The sequence below is a fragment of the Oncorhynchus kisutch genome, linkage group LG27 (genome assembly GCF_002021735.2).
Source record: "Oncorhynchus kisutch isolate 150728-3 linkage group LG27, Okis_V2, whole genome shotgun sequence".
Taxonomy (NCBI): Eukaryota; Metazoa; Chordata; class Actinopteri; order Salmoniformes; family Salmonidae; genus Oncorhynchus; species Oncorhynchus kisutch.
In genome coordinates, this window is record NC_034200.2 from 5,675,525 (window position 1) to 5,693,098 (window position 17,574).

Consider the following 17,574-nt stretch of genomic DNA (forward strand, 5'->3'; position numbering starts at 1 on the left):
TTGCCTAATATCTTTTCACTTTTGTTTTGTTACGCTCGTCTGTTACTGTCACTTTGTCCTATCGTTGCCTAATATCTTTTCACTTTTGTTTTGTTACGCTCGTCTGTTACTGTCACTTTGTCCTATCGTTGCCTAATATCTTTTCACTTTTGTTTTGTTACGCTCGTCTGTTACTGTCACTTTGTCCTATCGTTGCCTAATATCTTTTCACTTTTGTTTTGTTACGCTCGTCTGTTACTGTCACTTTGTCCTATCGTTGCCTAATATCTTTTCACTTTTGTTTTGTTACGCTCGTCTGTTACTGTCACTTTGTCCTATCGTTGCCTAATATCTTTTCACTTTTGTTTTGTTACGCTCATCTGTTACTGTCACTTTGTCCTATCTTTGCCTAATATCTTTTCACTTTTGTTTTGTTACGCTCGTCTGTTACTGTCACTTTGTCCTATCGTTGCCTAATCTTTTCACTTTTGTTTTGTTACGCTTGTCTGTTACTGTCGCTTTGTCCTATCGTTGCCTAATATCTTTTCACTTTTGTTTTGAATGTTCTTAATTGGAAAATGCACAAATAAAATATATTTTTTTAAACAATCTTTGTTGCATTTATATTTTTGTTCAGTATATTAGGGGGGACAGACAAGTGAAATGTGAGTGTTAGTTCATGAAAGGCTTTTTAGTGTTGTTTTTACTGTGTCTAAGACCATTTTCTTCTGTAACGTTTGTCCTGACATCCTGTTAAACAGAGATCCCAGACTACATGCAGCGTGTCCAGTCTATCAAGGAGCTGGTCAAACAGTTGCCCAAACCCAATCAGGACACCATGCAGGCCCTCTTCAAACACCTCAGGAAGTAAGTCACACTTCAACAGTGAACTAAATTACAATGTGATCTGATTGTGTTAGCCTTATTCATGTTGATCCACTGGCTAACAGGAGTAGGGTTGCAAAATTCCTAGATTTTCTAGAAATATAAATGTTCTGTGCAATTATATAATGTTACAGCTTTGGCTCTAATAACCCCGCATCTCTCTCTCTCTCTCTCTCTCACTCTCTCTCTCACTCACTCACTCACTCACTCACACACACATACTGTGCTTTCACTTACTTTCATCGCCTCTTGCCAGGCCGTCAATGTGAAGAAGAAGTTGTGTTTATTTTAACTGGCTGGTTAAATAAAGCTTCAAGAAAATGACAACTTGATCTCTCTCTGTCTGTCTGCAGGGTGATTGACCATGGCGAGGAGAACCGTATGACGACCCAGAGCGTAGCCATAGTGTTTGGCCCCACCCTGCTCAGACCCGAGACAGAGACCTGGAACATGGCAGTCCACATGGTCTATCAGAACCAGATAGTGGAGCTCATCCTGCTGGAGTACGAGGGTATCTTTAGGTAGAAACCAGAGGAGAGACTTTTCCCCGTGTACAGATCTAGTACCAGCTTACGCTCGCCCAATCCTAACCTTAACCATTGGTGGGGAGAATGCCAAACTGACCCAGGATCAGTGTTTGTTACGGTCTATGGTAATTAATACAACCCCGGCCTACTCTCTGAACAACACCACCACCATGACCATACAGAGCTCCTAACCCAGCCCAACAGACCAATCCCAAGCCTCTTCTTCCTCTAACCCGTGGTCATTCACAGCACACCTCAGATTCCATCCCCCATAGGCCAGACCTGTATGGATACATGGTAAAAAACAAAGGTGGACTTATTATCCACGACCAATAAACCAACCAAGTTGAGACTCTTTGCACTTGGCTGCAAACATGTGTGCTTCCCCCCTCCTCTTCTCACCATGGCAGGATTTGTGGGACTTACTGCCAAAGACAAAAATCCACTTCTGTCCATACACTGGATTTCCATGGCCAGTAACTGAGATAGCCTCTCGTCTGGATAGACTGGTCGAAAGGAGGATACTGTCCGGATGGAGCGTTGAAGAGAAGACAGACACTATATTATGGTTAGGGCTCCACCCTTGACAACCTTGATATGTTCAGGAAAGGTGGGTCTGTCAGGCAGGCCTCCGTAACCTCAGTCTCCCGACAGTGGTGTCAGTATTGCAGGGGGAGGGTCTATCTATCCACTATTCTGGCTGCACTAAACAGTATTTAGCCTACACTGTACAGTATATTTACCTGTTAAGGACATACAGACCAGACTGTATAGAGAGGTCTGTCTGTCTCTTGCTTGGTCTCTCTGTCTGCTGGGACACCTTCAGCTCCTCTACCAACACAATGTCGGCGTCCCAAAACGACTTCTGAACAGAGCCCTATGGGCCTTGGTCAAAAATGAAAATGCTGAGCTATATAGGGGAAAATACTTTACCTTTTATTTTCTATATGCTGTTTGTTCAGGCACCTCTTCTCTCTGTGGGCTCAACTAGAGAATCAATGAATGTCTGTAAATAAAGTGGCTTTGTCTCCCTCTGCTGTTTCTAAAGTACAGAGCTGGGAGAGTGTGCTTGCGTCCCAAATGGTACTCTACTCTCTATCTAGTGCATCATCAAAAGTAGTGCACTATATAGGGTATAGCGTGCCATTAGATACGCAGCCCCGTATGCACCTCTATGTCATGTAATGAGCTATATGGTAGACTCTTACCTCCTAATACAGCCCTGTGTGTGCGTGCATTTGTGTGTGCGCTTGTGTGCCTGTGTAAAGGCCCCAGCATGCATCAGAAATGACCCATATCCTCTAATATACACACTTCTTTTCTCTCTCTCTCTGGAGATACTGGAAGCAGTCCGTTTTACACTACTCAAAGGTAGTGCACTATATAGGGACTAGGGTGCCATTTGGGATGCTCCAACTGACTCATGGTTTTACTTCAGCCATTCATACCAAAACTACTCTGCTTCTCTGGTTTTTAGAACAAGTCCTCTCCTATCAGTCAGATAACTTAAAAACACAGAAATGGTACTGAGATGTGTATATCTTTGGACTGGTTGTAAATGTATTATAATAAGGCAAGTAACATTTAATAAATAAATGTAAACAACGTGTGAATGTGTGTGTATGGGCAGGGGACTGATGGACAGGAAGTATGTTGTACAGATGTACTTTAATTACTATCAGACGACTTTATGGTGACCATTATAAACTTGAGGAAACAAACATGTTTATTTAAGACCCATTCCACCAAAATCACATGAACTGTTTAGGGTTGAGAAATTCCAGTAACTTTCCTAAAATTCCCAGGTTTTTCAGAAATCCCTGTTGGAAGGATTCTCCGGATATTCAGCCATTTCCTCCTGATTACGGGAACATTCAAACCAGGATTGTTGGAAAGCCTGGGAGTTCGGGGAAAGTTACTGGAATTTTACAAACCTAGAACTATTATATGAACTGCGGTTTTAAAAGTTTAGCTGTATTTTTGGTAAGTGGCACATTTTGAATGTAATAATTTTCCAAACTAACTGCTGTTCATGACTTCTTTGTTTAATTGGAATAAAGGCCTCCATTGAGACCCTGTAAAACCTGTGGCAGTCTTGTTTTATCATACGTACTCGTCTGATATACACACACACATTTCTGCACACGTGAGCACTGATACCTTCAACCAGAAACGTGCACGTTTCCGCCATCCATGCACACGAGGCAAAGTTCATTCAGATGGGGCTTGTTCATACTCTATATCATGATATGAGTTTTTGCTCAGAGGTCACATGTCTCTTTAACTTTGTTGATCAGAAACATTTCTACTTGACCTTTGTGGTGAAAAATATGATTAAATCATTCATATACTTCCATACCTAATGATTAGAAAACAATCTCTTGAAATGATAAAAAATTCAGCCAAAAGGCAAAGGTTGATTAGTTTAATTGTGTCTTGGGAATACGCTTATTGGCATTGTTTGTTCTGCTTTCTTTGTCGCATGGTTAATAAAGAACCAAATCAGATAAAAGTAATCTTGTGGTGAATCAGTTTGATTTACCACCTTATTGTTTGGCTTCATATCTGCACGTGTCCCAGTTATCACCAGGTTATGGTTTAAGAAGACAGGATATAAAGGGGACAGCTGAGACGATAACAGCAGAAATAACCACAAGAAGAGGAAATCACCATCAAGAAATGAGAATGAAGAGTGTTGTGTCTCTGCTGGTGTTGCTGCACTGCTGCCTGTCTGGAGCCCAGGTCCACAAAGACCGAGACGGAGTCGGTGTGAATGAGATCCATCAGGTTGACTATGAGGATGGAGAGAGCAGAGGTAATGACATTCAGGTTGACAAACAAAGAGCAGAAGCTGCAGCTACAACACACAGCCAGCAAACCTGCCAGCCTGACATCCACACTGTGCTGAGAGAGATGAGCACCATGATGGCAGAGCAGAGAGTTGAGCTGAGACACACGAAGACTGAACTGGGAGCCATGGAGGCCCGACTGAGAGCCAGTGAGAGCCAGGTGGAGGAACTGAAATCCAAAGTGGAGGAACAGACTAGAAGGAATGAAGGTAAATAATACAGAACATAATAATAATACGTATGGATTATTTCATAAATATGTGACTGTTTAACTCGCACATTGTTTTGTGCATCTAATTTCAGCACAAGCAGTGGAACTAAGCTCCATGGAGACTCGTTCTAACATAACTGAGAGCCACGTTGAAGTTCTTAAGAGACATATTGAAGGTAATATTTTAGAGTAATGTTTGAAACACCTTTTAGCATAACCTTTGTCACCAGAAGTGAAACAGCAGACCAGTAATTTTCCCTATGTGCATAAAGCCTAGCTAGTTCTGTTAATCGCTGGGGCGGCAGGGTGGTTAGAGCGTTGGACTAGTAACCGGAAGGTTGCAAGTTCAAACCCCCGAGCTGACAAGGTACAAATCTGTCGTTCTGCCCCTGAACAGGCAGTTAACCCACTGTTCCTAGGCTGTCATTGAAAATAAGAATTTGTTCTTAACTGACTTGCCTGGTTGAATAAAGGGAATAAACAAGATGGTTTCATTGTGATGATCTGAATGACTGACCTTATTGGTGAAGACATGTTTGATTTGACCCAGAGGTTTCAACATTATTCAGTTTGCAGTTACCGGGTAATCTATATTTGACAGACATAAAGGTGGCTTTCTCCGCCTCACTTGGAGGACCTGCTTTTAGTGGACAAGTTGGACCCTTCAACACTGGAACCACCCTGGTCTACAGAAGTGTCTACACAAATATTGGCAATGCTTATAACCCCACTACAGGTACAGTAAATTATACACATCACCTATTGTCACAGGCACCTTGTAACCAAATGACAGTGCATTGCAAAAGTATTCACCCCCCTTGGCATTTTTCCTATTTTGTTGCATTACAACCCTGTAATTTAAATGTATTTTTATTTGGAATTCATGTAATGGACATACAGAAAATTGGTGAAGTGAAATGAAAAAAATTACTTGTTTCAAAAATTTAAAAACAATTCAACGGAAAAGGGGTGTGTGCGTATGTATTCACCCCCTTTTGTTTTGAAGCCCCTAAATAAGATCTGGTGCAACCAATTACCTTTAGGAGTCACACAGTTAGTTAAACAAAGTCCACTTGTGTGCAATCTATGTGTCACATGATCTGTCACATGATCTCAGTATATATACACGTGTTCTGAAAGGCCCCAGAGTCTGCAACACCACTAAGCAAGGGGCACCACCAAGCAAGCGGCACCATGAAGACCAAGGGGCCCTCCAAACAGGTCAGGGACAAAGTTGTGGAGAAGGACAGATCAGGGTTGGGTTCTAAAGAAATATCCGAACCTTTGAACATTCCACGGAGCACCATTAAATCCATTATTCAAAATGGGAAGATAATAGCACCACGACAAACCTGCCAAGAGAGGGCCGCCCACCAAAACAGACAGACCAGGCAAGGAGGGCATTAATCAGGGAGGCAAGAAAGAGACCAAAGATAACCCTGAACGAGCTGCCAAGCTCCACAGCGGAGATTGGAGTATCTGTCCATTCGACCACTTTAAGCCGTACACTCCACAGAGCTGAGCTTTATGGAAGTGGCCAGAAAAAAAGCCATTGCTTAAAGAAAAAAATAAGCAAACACGTTTGGTGTTCACCAAAAGACATGTGGGAGACTCCCAAACATATGGAAGAAGGTATTCTGGTTAGATGAGACTAAAATCAAGCTTTTTGGCCATTAAGGAAAACGTTATGTCTGGCGCAAACCCAACACCTCTCATCACCCCGAGAACCCCATCTCCACAGTGAAGCGTGGTGGTGGCAGGATTATGCTGTGGGGAGGTTTTTCATCAGCAGGGACTTGGAAACTGGTCAGAATTGAAGGAATGATGGATGGCGCTAAATACAGGGAAATTCTTGAGGGAAACCTGTTTCAGTCTTCAAGAGATTTGAGACTGGGACAGAGGTTCACCTTCCAGCAAGACAATGACCCGAAGCATACTGCTAAAGCAACACTTGAGTGGTTTAAGGGGAAACATTTAAATGTCTTGGAATGGCCTAGTCAAAGCCCAGACCTCAATCCAATTGAGAATCTGTGGTATGACTTAAAGATTGCTGTAAACGGGTGGAACCCATCCAACTTGAAGGAGCTGGAGCAGTTTTGCCTTGAAGAATGTGCAAAAATCCCAGTGGCTAGATGTGCCAAGCTTTTAGAGACATACCCCAAGAGACTTGCAGCTGTAATTGCTGCAAAAGGTGGCTCTACAAAGTGTTAACTATGTGGGGGTGGATAGTTATGCACGCTCAAGTTCAGTTTTTTTGTCTTATTTCTTGTTTGTTTCACAATAAAAAATATTTTGCATCTTCAAAGTGGTAGGCATGTTGTGTAATTCAAATTACAGAAACCCCCCCAAAATACATTTTAATTCCAGGTTGTAAGGCAACAAAATAGGAAAAATGCCAAGGGGGTGAATACATTCGCAAGCCACTGTATGTATAGTTGCTTTATGTTAATCTGCATCTACAAAAAAGCCTGAATGTTGTGTTCTGATGCAGGGATCTTCACAGCACCAGTGAGAGGACTCTATCTATTCAGGTTTTACATCTTTGCATGGGGTGATGATTCAGTTCCTACAACAACGGCCTTGTTTATGAATGGACATCAAATAGCTATGGCATTTGCTCGCCAAGCTGCTGGTAGTGTTAATTCCTCCAATGGAGTGTCACTGCTGCTGGAGGTGGGAGATGTGGTCTACGTGCATCTCTGGGCTGGGCGGCAGATATTTGACAATGTAAATCGCCTCAGCACCTTCAGTGGTCACCTGCTTTTCACTATGTAAGAGGATTGTTGTAATGAAGTACCTTACTGTGATAGGTTTAAATTATAATGGCTAACAATTGCTTTTTAGCAGAAAACATTTTCTCAAGCAAGAATTTTGCTAGGTCTGTGTGTGGTCTGAGTAGAGAAGAGAAAACTGAAAACTTGATTTTATTGGCTGAGGTTTGTAACTCTCTTTGTTATTGGTCTACTGTTATTAACCAATTTACTGCATGGTGATGTTACCATGGAAGCTGGAGCTCCCTACCTAAACTTATCCAATAAGAAACATTAGTTATTTCGTTTCCTGTTGCAAAACGTTTTATTACAGTCTATGGTAATGAATACAACCCAGCCCTACTCTCTGAACAACACCACCATGACCATACAGGGCTCTCAACCCAGGCCAACAGACCAATCCCAAACCTCTTCTTCCTCTAACCCGTGGTCATTCACAGCACACCTCAGATTCCATCCCCCACAGACCAGACCTGTATGGATACATGGTAAAAAACAAAGGTGGACTTATTATCCACGACCAATAAACCAACCAAGTTGAGACTCTTTGCACTTGGCTGCAAACATGTGTGCTTCCCCCCTCCTCTTCTCACCATGGCAGGATTTGTGGGACTTACTGCCAAAGACAAAAATCCACTTCTGTCCATACACTGGATTTCCATGGCCAGTAACTGAGATAGCCTCTCGTCTGGATAGACTGGTCGAAAGGAGGATACTCTCCGGATGGAGCGTTGAAGAGAAGACAGACACTATATTATGGTTAGGGCTCCACCCTTGACAACCTTGATATGTTCAGGAAAGGTGGGTCTGTCAGGCAGGCCTCAGTAACCTCAGTCTTTCCAACAGTGGTGTCAGTATTGCAGGGGAGGGTCTATCTATCCACTATTCTGGCTGCACTAAACAGTATTTAGCCTACACTGTACAGTATATTTACCTGTTAAGGACATACAGACCAGACTGTATAGAGTGGTCTGTCTGTCCCTTGCTTGGTCTCTCTGTCTGCTGGGACACCTTCAGCTCCTCTACCAACACAATGTCGGCGTCCCAAAACGACTTCTGAACAGAGCCCTATGGGCCTTGATCAAAAATGAAAATGCTGAGCTATATAGGGGAAAATACTTTACCTTTTATTTTCTATATGCTGTTCGTTCAGGCACCTCTTCTCTCTGTGGGCTCAACTAGAGAATCAATGAATGTCTGTAAATAAAGTGGCTTTGTCTCCCTCTGCTGTTTCTAAAGTACAGAGCTGGGAGAGTGTGCTTGCGTCCCAAATGGTACTCTACTCTCTATCTAGTGCATCATCAAAAGTAGTGCACTATATAGGGTATAGCGTGCCATTAGATACGCAGCCCCGTATGTACCTGTATGTCATGTAATGAGCTATATGGTAGACTCTTACCTCCTAATACAGCCCTGTGTGTGCGTGCATTTGTGTGTGCGCTTGTGTGCCTGTGTAAAGGCCCCAGCATGCATCAGAAATGACCCATATCCTCTAATATACACACTTCTTTTCTCTCTCTCTCTCTGGAGATACTGGAAGCAGTCCGTTTTACACTACTCAAAGGTAGTGCACTATATAGGGACTAGGGTGCCATTTGGGATGCTCCAACTGACTCGTGGTTTTACTTCAGCCATTCGTACCAAAACTACTCTGCTTCTCTGGTTTTTAGAACAAGTCCTCTCCTATCAGTCAGATAACTTAAAAACACAGAAATGGTACTGAGATGTGTATATCTTTGGACTGGTTGTAAATGTATTATAATAAGGCAAGCAACATTTAATAAATAAATGTAAATAACGTGTGAATGTGTGTGTATGGGCAGGGGACTGATGGACAGGAAGTATGTTGTACAGATGTACTTTAATTACTATCAGACGACTTTATGGTGACCATTATAAACTTGAGGAAACAAACATGTTTATTTAAGACCCATTCCACCAAAATCATATGAACTGTTTAGGGTTGAGAAATTCCAGTAACTTTCCTAAAATTCCCAGGTTTTTCAGAAATCCCTGTTGGAAGGATTCTCCGGATATTCAGCCATTTCCTCCTGATTACGGGAACATTCAAACCAGGATTGTTGGAAAGCCTGGGAGTTCGGGGAAAGTTACTGGAATTTTACAAACCTAGAACTATTATATGAACTGCGGTTTTAAAAGTTTAGCTGTATTTTTGGTAAGTGGCACATTTTGAATGTAATTATTTTCCAAACTAACTGCTGTTCATGACTTCTTTGTTTAATTGGAATAAAGGCCTCCATTGAGACCCTGTAAAAACCTGTGGCAGTCTTGTTTTATCATACGTACTCGTCTGATATACACACACACATTTCTGCACACGTGAGCACTGATACCTTCAACCAGAAACATGCACGTTTCCGCCATCCATCCACACGAGGCAAAGTTCATTCAGATGGGGCTTGTTGATACTCTATATCATGATATGAGTTCTCTTTAACTTTGTTGATCAGAAACATTTCTACTTGACCTTTGTGGTGAAAAATAGGATTCAATCATTCATATACTTCCATACCTAATGATTAGAAAACAATCTCTTCAGCCAAAAGGCAGATTATATTTAATTGTGTCTTGGGAATACGCTTCTTGGCATTCTTTGTTCTGCTTTTTGTGTCACATGGTTGTCATTGGACCAAATCAGATAAAAGTAATCGTGGTGAACCAGTTTGAACTTTGTTCGGCTTCATATCTGCACGTATCACGTTTATTCTGTAAGGGCAATTAGCGTACAAACTCGATAGACTTCTAAGGTCAAATGTTGGATTCACCACTGCTCTTGGTCCATTTCAGCTACAAACAACCACTCCAACATTGACATGTGCAGACTGACTGAACTTAGATGGCTTCAACAGAGCTATTGGCCACCATTCATACTTCATAAACTATAAAGCTTGTTGTATCCCCATCCATTTCAATGGCGGAACGCAGGCTTCAACATTCTAAACTGCAGTCCCTGCCACAAAACCTTCAGAATGTTCAAACTAAAAACATTTTGAGAGCTTAAAATTACAGTACCTTACAGTAACTCCACACCTACAAACCACCCCAAGACCTAGCCCATAGCGTATGACAACCCTATTACTACCATTACCAATACTACCATTACTACTGCCATCACTACCACTACTTCCCTATGAATTCTTCACTAGCTCTGGGCAAGTTCTGGTCCTGGGTGTAGCTAGTAGCTACCTCAGGACCGCACTAGCTCTGATCTATCTCTGGTCCGCACTAACTAGCTCTGGTCCAGAGAGACTGGCTAAATCTGGTCTGCACTAGCTGTGGTCTAGCTCCGGTGCAGGATGTAGCTGGAAGTATTGGTCTTGCTCTGGTCTTCACTAACTAGCTCTGGCCCAGAGCGTAGCTAACAAGCTCTGGTCTGCACTAGCTGCGGTCTAGCTCTGGTCCAGGGCTTAGCTAGTAGCTAGCCAGCTCTGGTTCTGGGCATAGCTGGTGTCTAGCTAGTTTTGGTCTACGCTAGCTCTGGTCTGCACTAACTAGCTCTGGTCCAGGGTGTAGCTAGTAGCTAGGTAGCTCTGGTCCAGGGCGTAGCTAGCTAGCTAGCTAGCTCTGGTCTGCTCTAGCTCTGGTCTGCACTAGCTCTGGACCAGGCCATAGCTAGTAGCATTGGTCTAGCTCTGGTCCACATTAAAAGTATCAGCGCTCATGTGTGTGCACAAATGTGTGTTCACAAGTGTGTGTGTGTGTGTGTGTGTGTGTGTGTGTGTGTTTGAGAGAGAGAGAACATGTGTATGACATGATAGGAGGGCCGAGCACTCCCCCATTCTCATCGACAGGGCTGTAGTGTAGCAGGCTGAGAGCTACAAGTTCCTTGGTGTCTACATCACCAACAAACTAACATGGTCCAAGCACAACAAGACAGTTGTGAAGAGGGCACAACAAAATATATTCCCCCTCAGGACACTGAGATATGGCATGGGTCTTCAGATCCTGAAAAGGTTTTACAGCTGCCCCATCAAGAGCATCACTTCCTGGTATTGACAACTGCTTGGCCTCTAACCGCAAGGCACTACAGAGGATTGTGCGTACGGCCCAGCACATCACTGGGGCCAAGCTTCCTGCCATCCAGGACCTCTATACCAGTCAGTGTCAGAGGAAGGCCCTAAACATTGTCAAAGACTCCAGACACCCTAGTCATACACTGTTCTCTCTGCTACCAAACGGCAAGTGGTACCGGGGCGCTAAGTCTAGGTCCAAGATGCTTCTAAACAGCTTCTACCCCCAACCATAAGACTCCTGAACAGCTAATCAAATGGCTACCCAGACTATTTGCATTGCCCCCCCCCCTCCCCTCTGGAACGCTGCTGCTACTCTCTGTTATTATCTATGCATAGTCACTTTAATAACTCTACCTACATGTACATATTACCTCAATTACCTCGACACAGGTGCCCCCGCACATTGACTCTACCGGTATCCCCTGTATATAGCCCTGCTATTGTTATTTACTGCTGCTCTTTAATTATTTGTTGTTCTTATCTCTCACTTTTTTGGGGGGTATTTTCTGAACTGCATTTTTGATTAACGGCTTGTAAGTAAGCATTTCACTGTGAGGTCTACAGCTCGGGGTATGTGAAAAATACAATTAGATTTGATTTGATAATGAATCTTTCCTGCCTTTTGATCATTTTTCGCAGAACACTGTGTTCACTAGTCTTATATGTAATTTCATCACAGGATTGAAAAAGAATGTGCTTTTATTCAACACATTTTGTAGCTACAGCGTGATATTTACATGACAAACACAACATATGCACCGCACCACAAGATTTGAACAATCCTCCTACATAGTGAAGAGCAGGTGACCATTGAAGGTGCTGTGGCGATATTCATCATCATATAGCTTTCTTCCAGATTAGAGATGCGTGTAGACCTCATCTCCTACCTCCAGCAGCAGTGTTTGTGGCATTAACAGCTATTTAGGTGACCATGTGCAAAAACTAAACAGTCGTATCCCAAATTATTATGAGCAAAAAATTATGTATAAATAAAGAGTACAAATCTTGAGCTATATTGTGTGCACAGAAAAGGAACTTCTCTTTTTTTTATAACACTACAATTGTTTAACACTACAAATGTTTAACAAGTCATAAAAATATCACAAAAAGATACTGTACCGGTCAAAAGTTTGTACACACCTACTAATTCAAGTGTTTTAATATATATTATTTTACTATTTTCTACTATTTAGAATAATTGTGAAGACATCAAAACTACGAAATAACACATATGGAATCATGTGGTAACCAAAATAATGTTAAACAAATATTTTAGATTTGAGATTCTTCAAAGTAGCCACCCTTTGCCTTGATGACAGCTTTGCACACTCTTGGCATTCTCTCAACCAGCTTCACCTGGAATGTTTTTCCAAAGTATTGAAGGAGTTCCCACATATGCTAAACACTTGTTGGCTGCTTTTCCTTCACTCTGCGGTCCAACCCATCCCAAACCATCTCAATTGGGTTGAAGTCGGGTGTTTGTGGAGGCCAGGTCATCTGGTCAAATAACCCTTACACAGCCTGGAGGTGTGTTTTGGGTCATTGTCCTGTTGAAAAACAAATGATAGTCCCACTAAGTGTAAACCAGATGGGATGGTGTATTGCTGCAGAATGCTGTGGCAGCCATGCTGGTTAAGTGTGTCTTGAATTCTAATGAAATCACAGACAGTGTCACCAGCAAAGCTTATTGTCTTTTGGTAGGTCATCATTGTAAATAATAATTAGTTTTTAACTGACTTGCCTAATTAAATAAAGGTTAAATAGAATAGAAAATTAACCAAATAAAAGAAGTTTAGATACACAGCCTAGCTACACATAGTAATGTGATATGTGAATGCTTCCATACAGCTGTTACACCTGATAGCAATATTTTACCTAACCTTTTTTTGGCTATACTTTTATTGTTCTAGATTTGTAAGAAACTAGTCTCTTATAAACATCCGTGTCCAGTTGCAGGTGGTACTCCAAAAAAAACTGAGAATATACAGAAAGATATTAAATCCCCTTTTTGCACAGAGTGAGGAGTTCCCTCGCCATCTTACCTGCAAAACATCTTGCATTTCCCAACATCTTTGCAGGAACTAGTCGTTTCTATGCCACCCTGCCACGTGTAGAAGTAGATGACAGCGCATCACACAGTGCGACCAAAACAGATCTACGTACTGAGGCAAGAGGCATTTCTCACTCGATACAAAAAGTTCATTTTCTATTTTTCTGAATATTCTCAGCTTTTTGGATATTGTTGATGAATAGATATATGAGAAACGAGACCAAGTTGCGACTCTGGACAAGGCGGATACGGTATAGTAAAGGCCGTTTATTCAAGAGTAATGATATCTGGCAATTCGTGCGGCACGGCCCCGTTTCGTCAAGTTCTTATGTGAACTATTGGAAAAAAGAGACCGGACACATGTCGGACAGTTCATTTTATACATTGAAATGACGTAGGTAGATTCTGGTAGTCCTGGCTTCTGGTAGGTTGCTTGTAGATGATAGACAGTCTCCTCCAGCCTGGTGTCAGTATCCCATTGGTTCTCGACAGAGTTCTTTGTCTTTGGAGCCCATCCAGAAGGGGAGGGGCTGCGTGTGTGTATGTGTGTGCGTTCCTGTCTTGGCAAGTCTGTGTGTCCTTGCAGTGAGTGTGTGTGTGAGAGATATCCTGTTTGAGCCCTACCATGTTTTACTGTGAAAATACATTGCTATGTGTTGTCTCAGTTATAGCAATGCAATAGCAGTAAGCTGGTCATTTTGCATAGGAAATAGCACTTCATTACAATATCCATCTGCAACAGGACACAGAAGTTTATGGGACAAGTTCCTTCCGAATAGAAATGGAAGGAAGTGTCGCCCAGAAAAGGTTAGTTGAAAAATTGCCGCCGGGGCTTTCCACTAGCTAAGGAAGCATTCAAAAATCGCTAATACACAGCCCAGCTCTGTAAACCCCTGACAGGATGTTTTTATTATGATACTCTGAATAACTGACCTTACTGTTGATGACGTGTCTGATTTGACCCAGAGGTGTCACCATTATTCAGATAGAGTTGACTCATCTCTATCTCACAGACAGGAAGGTAGCTTTCTTAGCCTCACTTGGAAGACCTCCCTGGTCTACAGAAATTTCAACTCAAATATTGCAAATGCAGGTAGGCTAGTGGTTAAGAGTGTTGTGCCAGTAACCGAAAGGTTGCTGGTTCAAATCCCTGGGCGCAGATGATGTCGATTTAGGCAGCCCCTGTACCTCTCTGATTCAGAACTGGAATTATGGACGCAGTAGCTAGTGGTGGTCGCAAAAGGGCTCGGTTTTGATGAATAAACAAGTTGTAGGTGTGTCAAGGCTTGACCCCTCACTGGCCAATCACAACGTGCTCCTTTGCTAAATATGTGGTTGCTTCCAGTTGTGTGTTTATGTATTGTGTTGTCCTCAACTCAAATTCGAATGTTAGTCTGTTATAGCCTCGCTCTTTAAATAGCTTGCCCCATATTTGCCTGATGTTGAACATGTTTGAAGTCCACATTATTCTAATTGCATAGCTTTAGTATGGAAATAGATTGTTAAACATAGACTATAGCATTCACATTGATATAGGGGCTAGGCATACTCTAGATTGCAGTCTGGACATGCCAGACTTAGTCAATAAACAAGACTACATTCACTAGGATTTTGATGATGCTTAAAAAGACAGTGTATAATTCGAATCCAATTCTAATGAAAGCGAAACAACAAGTTGTTTTAAATAGGCTGTGTTTAAATACAGTGACAGGCCCCATTATTGCTCCCTGTGTGCGTGTAATACAGAGAAGACAACTTGGACTATGTTTTACACACATCCAAACTTTTCACAGGAGCTCCACAAAGATCCAATACAAAGAGAGAGGGGGAATGTCCAGTCACTGTTGTACTGCTCACAAAAACACAAGTGAAATAGCCTCGGCTACAAGTGGATTCAGCACCAAGGACAACGATCGGGATTCCCATGATGTGACAGTTAGGTCCAACAGATGAAAGTGGAAAATGCAATTTTTAGAAAGTGATAAAAGTCCAAAAATAAGCAGTCCATTGTATTAACTTTATGTTCCTAAACAGACGTTATATAGTCACTAACACCTTTCAATCAATGGCTGTCGCACATAGTCCTATAATGAGTCCAAACGATTGACAGAAGCTGCATGGACAAAAAACAGGAATGAGTGTTGACTGTTTTGCTGCTTATGATATTTCAATAAAGCATTGGTTATAGGCTACTGATTAGGCTACGGTGCACCGCCGCTGGCAAAACCGATGCCTTAACCATTTGCATTACAGCTAAGACCAGCTTTTGGTGACCCGTAACCATCACCAGTAGAGCTGCTTGAAATTGGCACATTGGCACACGTTTTTAAGGACAAACCTGAAATATTTCCACCCCTCCCACCTCAGCACAAGCGAGCTGATATCAGACAGCTAAATTACCAACCCTGGCGCCAGGGTAGTAGAGCGCTGTCAAAGAGTGTGCTTTTGACACCAGAGCCGCCTTAAGCCTGTCACATGCTTCCCAGTCGAAACAGTTAGTGCAAATATTATGACAAGTGTTGTGACATTTTTGTTTGTTATGGTGTCGGCAGGTTTTTTTTCCCCAGCTGTTTGTGCACACAACATTGTTTCTTGAGGCAAATCGAAGTTCGGTAACCAAAGTCTATGTGATTCATCGGTGATTGATTGGTGAACAGTACTACTCTTCGTAGAAGTGGGAACTATGGAGGGGATTCTTCAGTGTTAGTTGTCATTCAACAAGAATCGACTCATTATTTCACTTGAGAAATACTGCACCAAACATCTTAGTTAGATGTAAAACTGCACGACTAAGACCTCTTTGGCTAAAACATCCAAATGAATGACATATTTCTTCATTAATCTTAGATGTATTCAGACTAGTTTGAGAAAGTGCTTGGCTATGTTGTTGCTAAGGTGGGTCAAGTGGGACAAACGACAGTAACATTGCCGCTTTTTTCTTGTTTTTCAAGCAAAGGTATTTAGGGAGTATACGAGTACATACGTTCGCTTCGCCTAGCCGAGTTATGCTAGGAGCAAAACGAACCTATGTATGCGGACACCTTAAACGCCAGCCGAAAATAGAGCCCGTGATCTAAATCAAACCAAACAAACACAAAAAGGCACAGAAAGTGGTGCAGCCCAGGAGACAGGCATCTCATCAACTTATTCTGGTTCAAACTTCAGTAGCCATCCCTGACACACCCAAACACGCACACCTGCACACACGCACACACACAAACTGTAGTTTTACAAGCTAAAGCTGTAAATCGGCCTATGGGGCTTATGAAACTGGAGCATCGTACAGTAGATATGCAACCTACAGGTCGTGGCCAAAGATATTGGCACCCTTGCACTTTTTTCAAATAATGCACAATTTCTTCCAGAAAACTGTTTAAATAAAAACATATTTTGGTATATACATACAGTACCAGTCAAATGTTTGGAAACACCTTCTTATTCACAGGTTTTTCTATTTTTTACTATTTTCAATATTGTAGAATAATAGTAAAGACATCAAAACAATTAAATAACACATATGAAATCCATATCGAATAATGTAGTAACCAAAAGAGTGTTAAACAAATTAACAAAATATGTTATATTTAAAATTCTTCAAAGTAGCCACCCTTTGCCTTGGTGACGGCTTTGCAAACTTGGCATTCTCTCAACCAGCTTCATGAGGCTGGATAACCTGGAATGCATTTCAATTTACAAGTCTGCCTAGTTAAAAGTTAATTTGTGGAATTTCTTTACTATTTAATGAGTTTGAGCCAATCAGTTGTGTTGTGACATGGTAGGGGAGGTATACAGAAGATAACCCTATTTGGTAAAAGATCAAGTCCATATTATGGCAAGAACTGCTCAAATAAGCAAAGAGAAATGACAGTCCATCATTACTTTAAGACATGAAGGTCAGTCAATACAGAACATTTTGAGAACTTTGAAAGTTTCTTCAATTGCAGTCGCAAAACCCATCAAGCTCTATGATGAAACTGGATCTCATGATGACCGCCACAGGAAAGGAAGACCCAGAGTTACCTCTGCTGCAGAGGATAAGTTCATTAGAGTTAACTGCACCTCAGATGCAGCCCAAATAAAAGCTTCACAGAGTTAAATTAACAGACACATCTCAACATCAACTGTTTAAAAAATATATATATATTTCACCTTTTTTTAACCAGGTAGGCCAGTTGAGAACAAGTTCTCATTTACAACTGCGACCTGACCTTGTAAACGACATCGCCGAAGTCAAGGATTGGTAGGATAATCAGTTTTACAAGGGTATG

The 17,574-nt window shown here is 41.8% G+C and overlaps 2 protein-coding genes across 6 annotated transcripts in view; both read left to right on the top strand.

The window, feature by feature from the left end:
• LOC109871609 (rho GTPase-activating protein 12) overlaps window positions 1–3,478 on the top strand; it is a 138,521-nt gene extending 135,043 nt beyond the window's left edge. For all 5 annotated transcript variants that reach the window (XR_004205800.1, XM_031807044.1, XM_031807046.1 and 2 more), the window contains 2 exons: window positions 741–846; window positions 1,218–3,478. Coding sequence is in view for 4 of the 5 variants with exons in the window: in XM_031807044.1 (XP_031662904.1) it covers window positions 741–846; window positions 1,218–1,389 (278 nt within the window). In the remaining variant the exon portion in view is untranslated. The remainder of the gene's footprint in view (window positions 1–740; window positions 847–1,217) is intronic.
• A 526-nt stretch (window positions 3,479–4,004) lies between these two features.
• On the top strand, window positions 4,005–9,501 carry LOC109871469 (uncharacterized). The gene is made up of 4 exons (XM_020462368.2): window positions 4,005–4,449; window positions 4,544–4,627; window positions 5,053–5,187; window positions 6,943–9,501. The coding sequence occupies exons 1-4, from the start codon at window positions 4,071–4,073 to the stop codon at window positions 7,224–7,226; spliced, it is 882 nt and encodes a 293-aa protein (XP_020317957.2). The 5' UTR covers window positions 4,005–4,070; the 3' UTR covers window positions 7,227–9,501.
• Window positions 9,502–17,574: the final 8,073 nt, after the last annotated feature.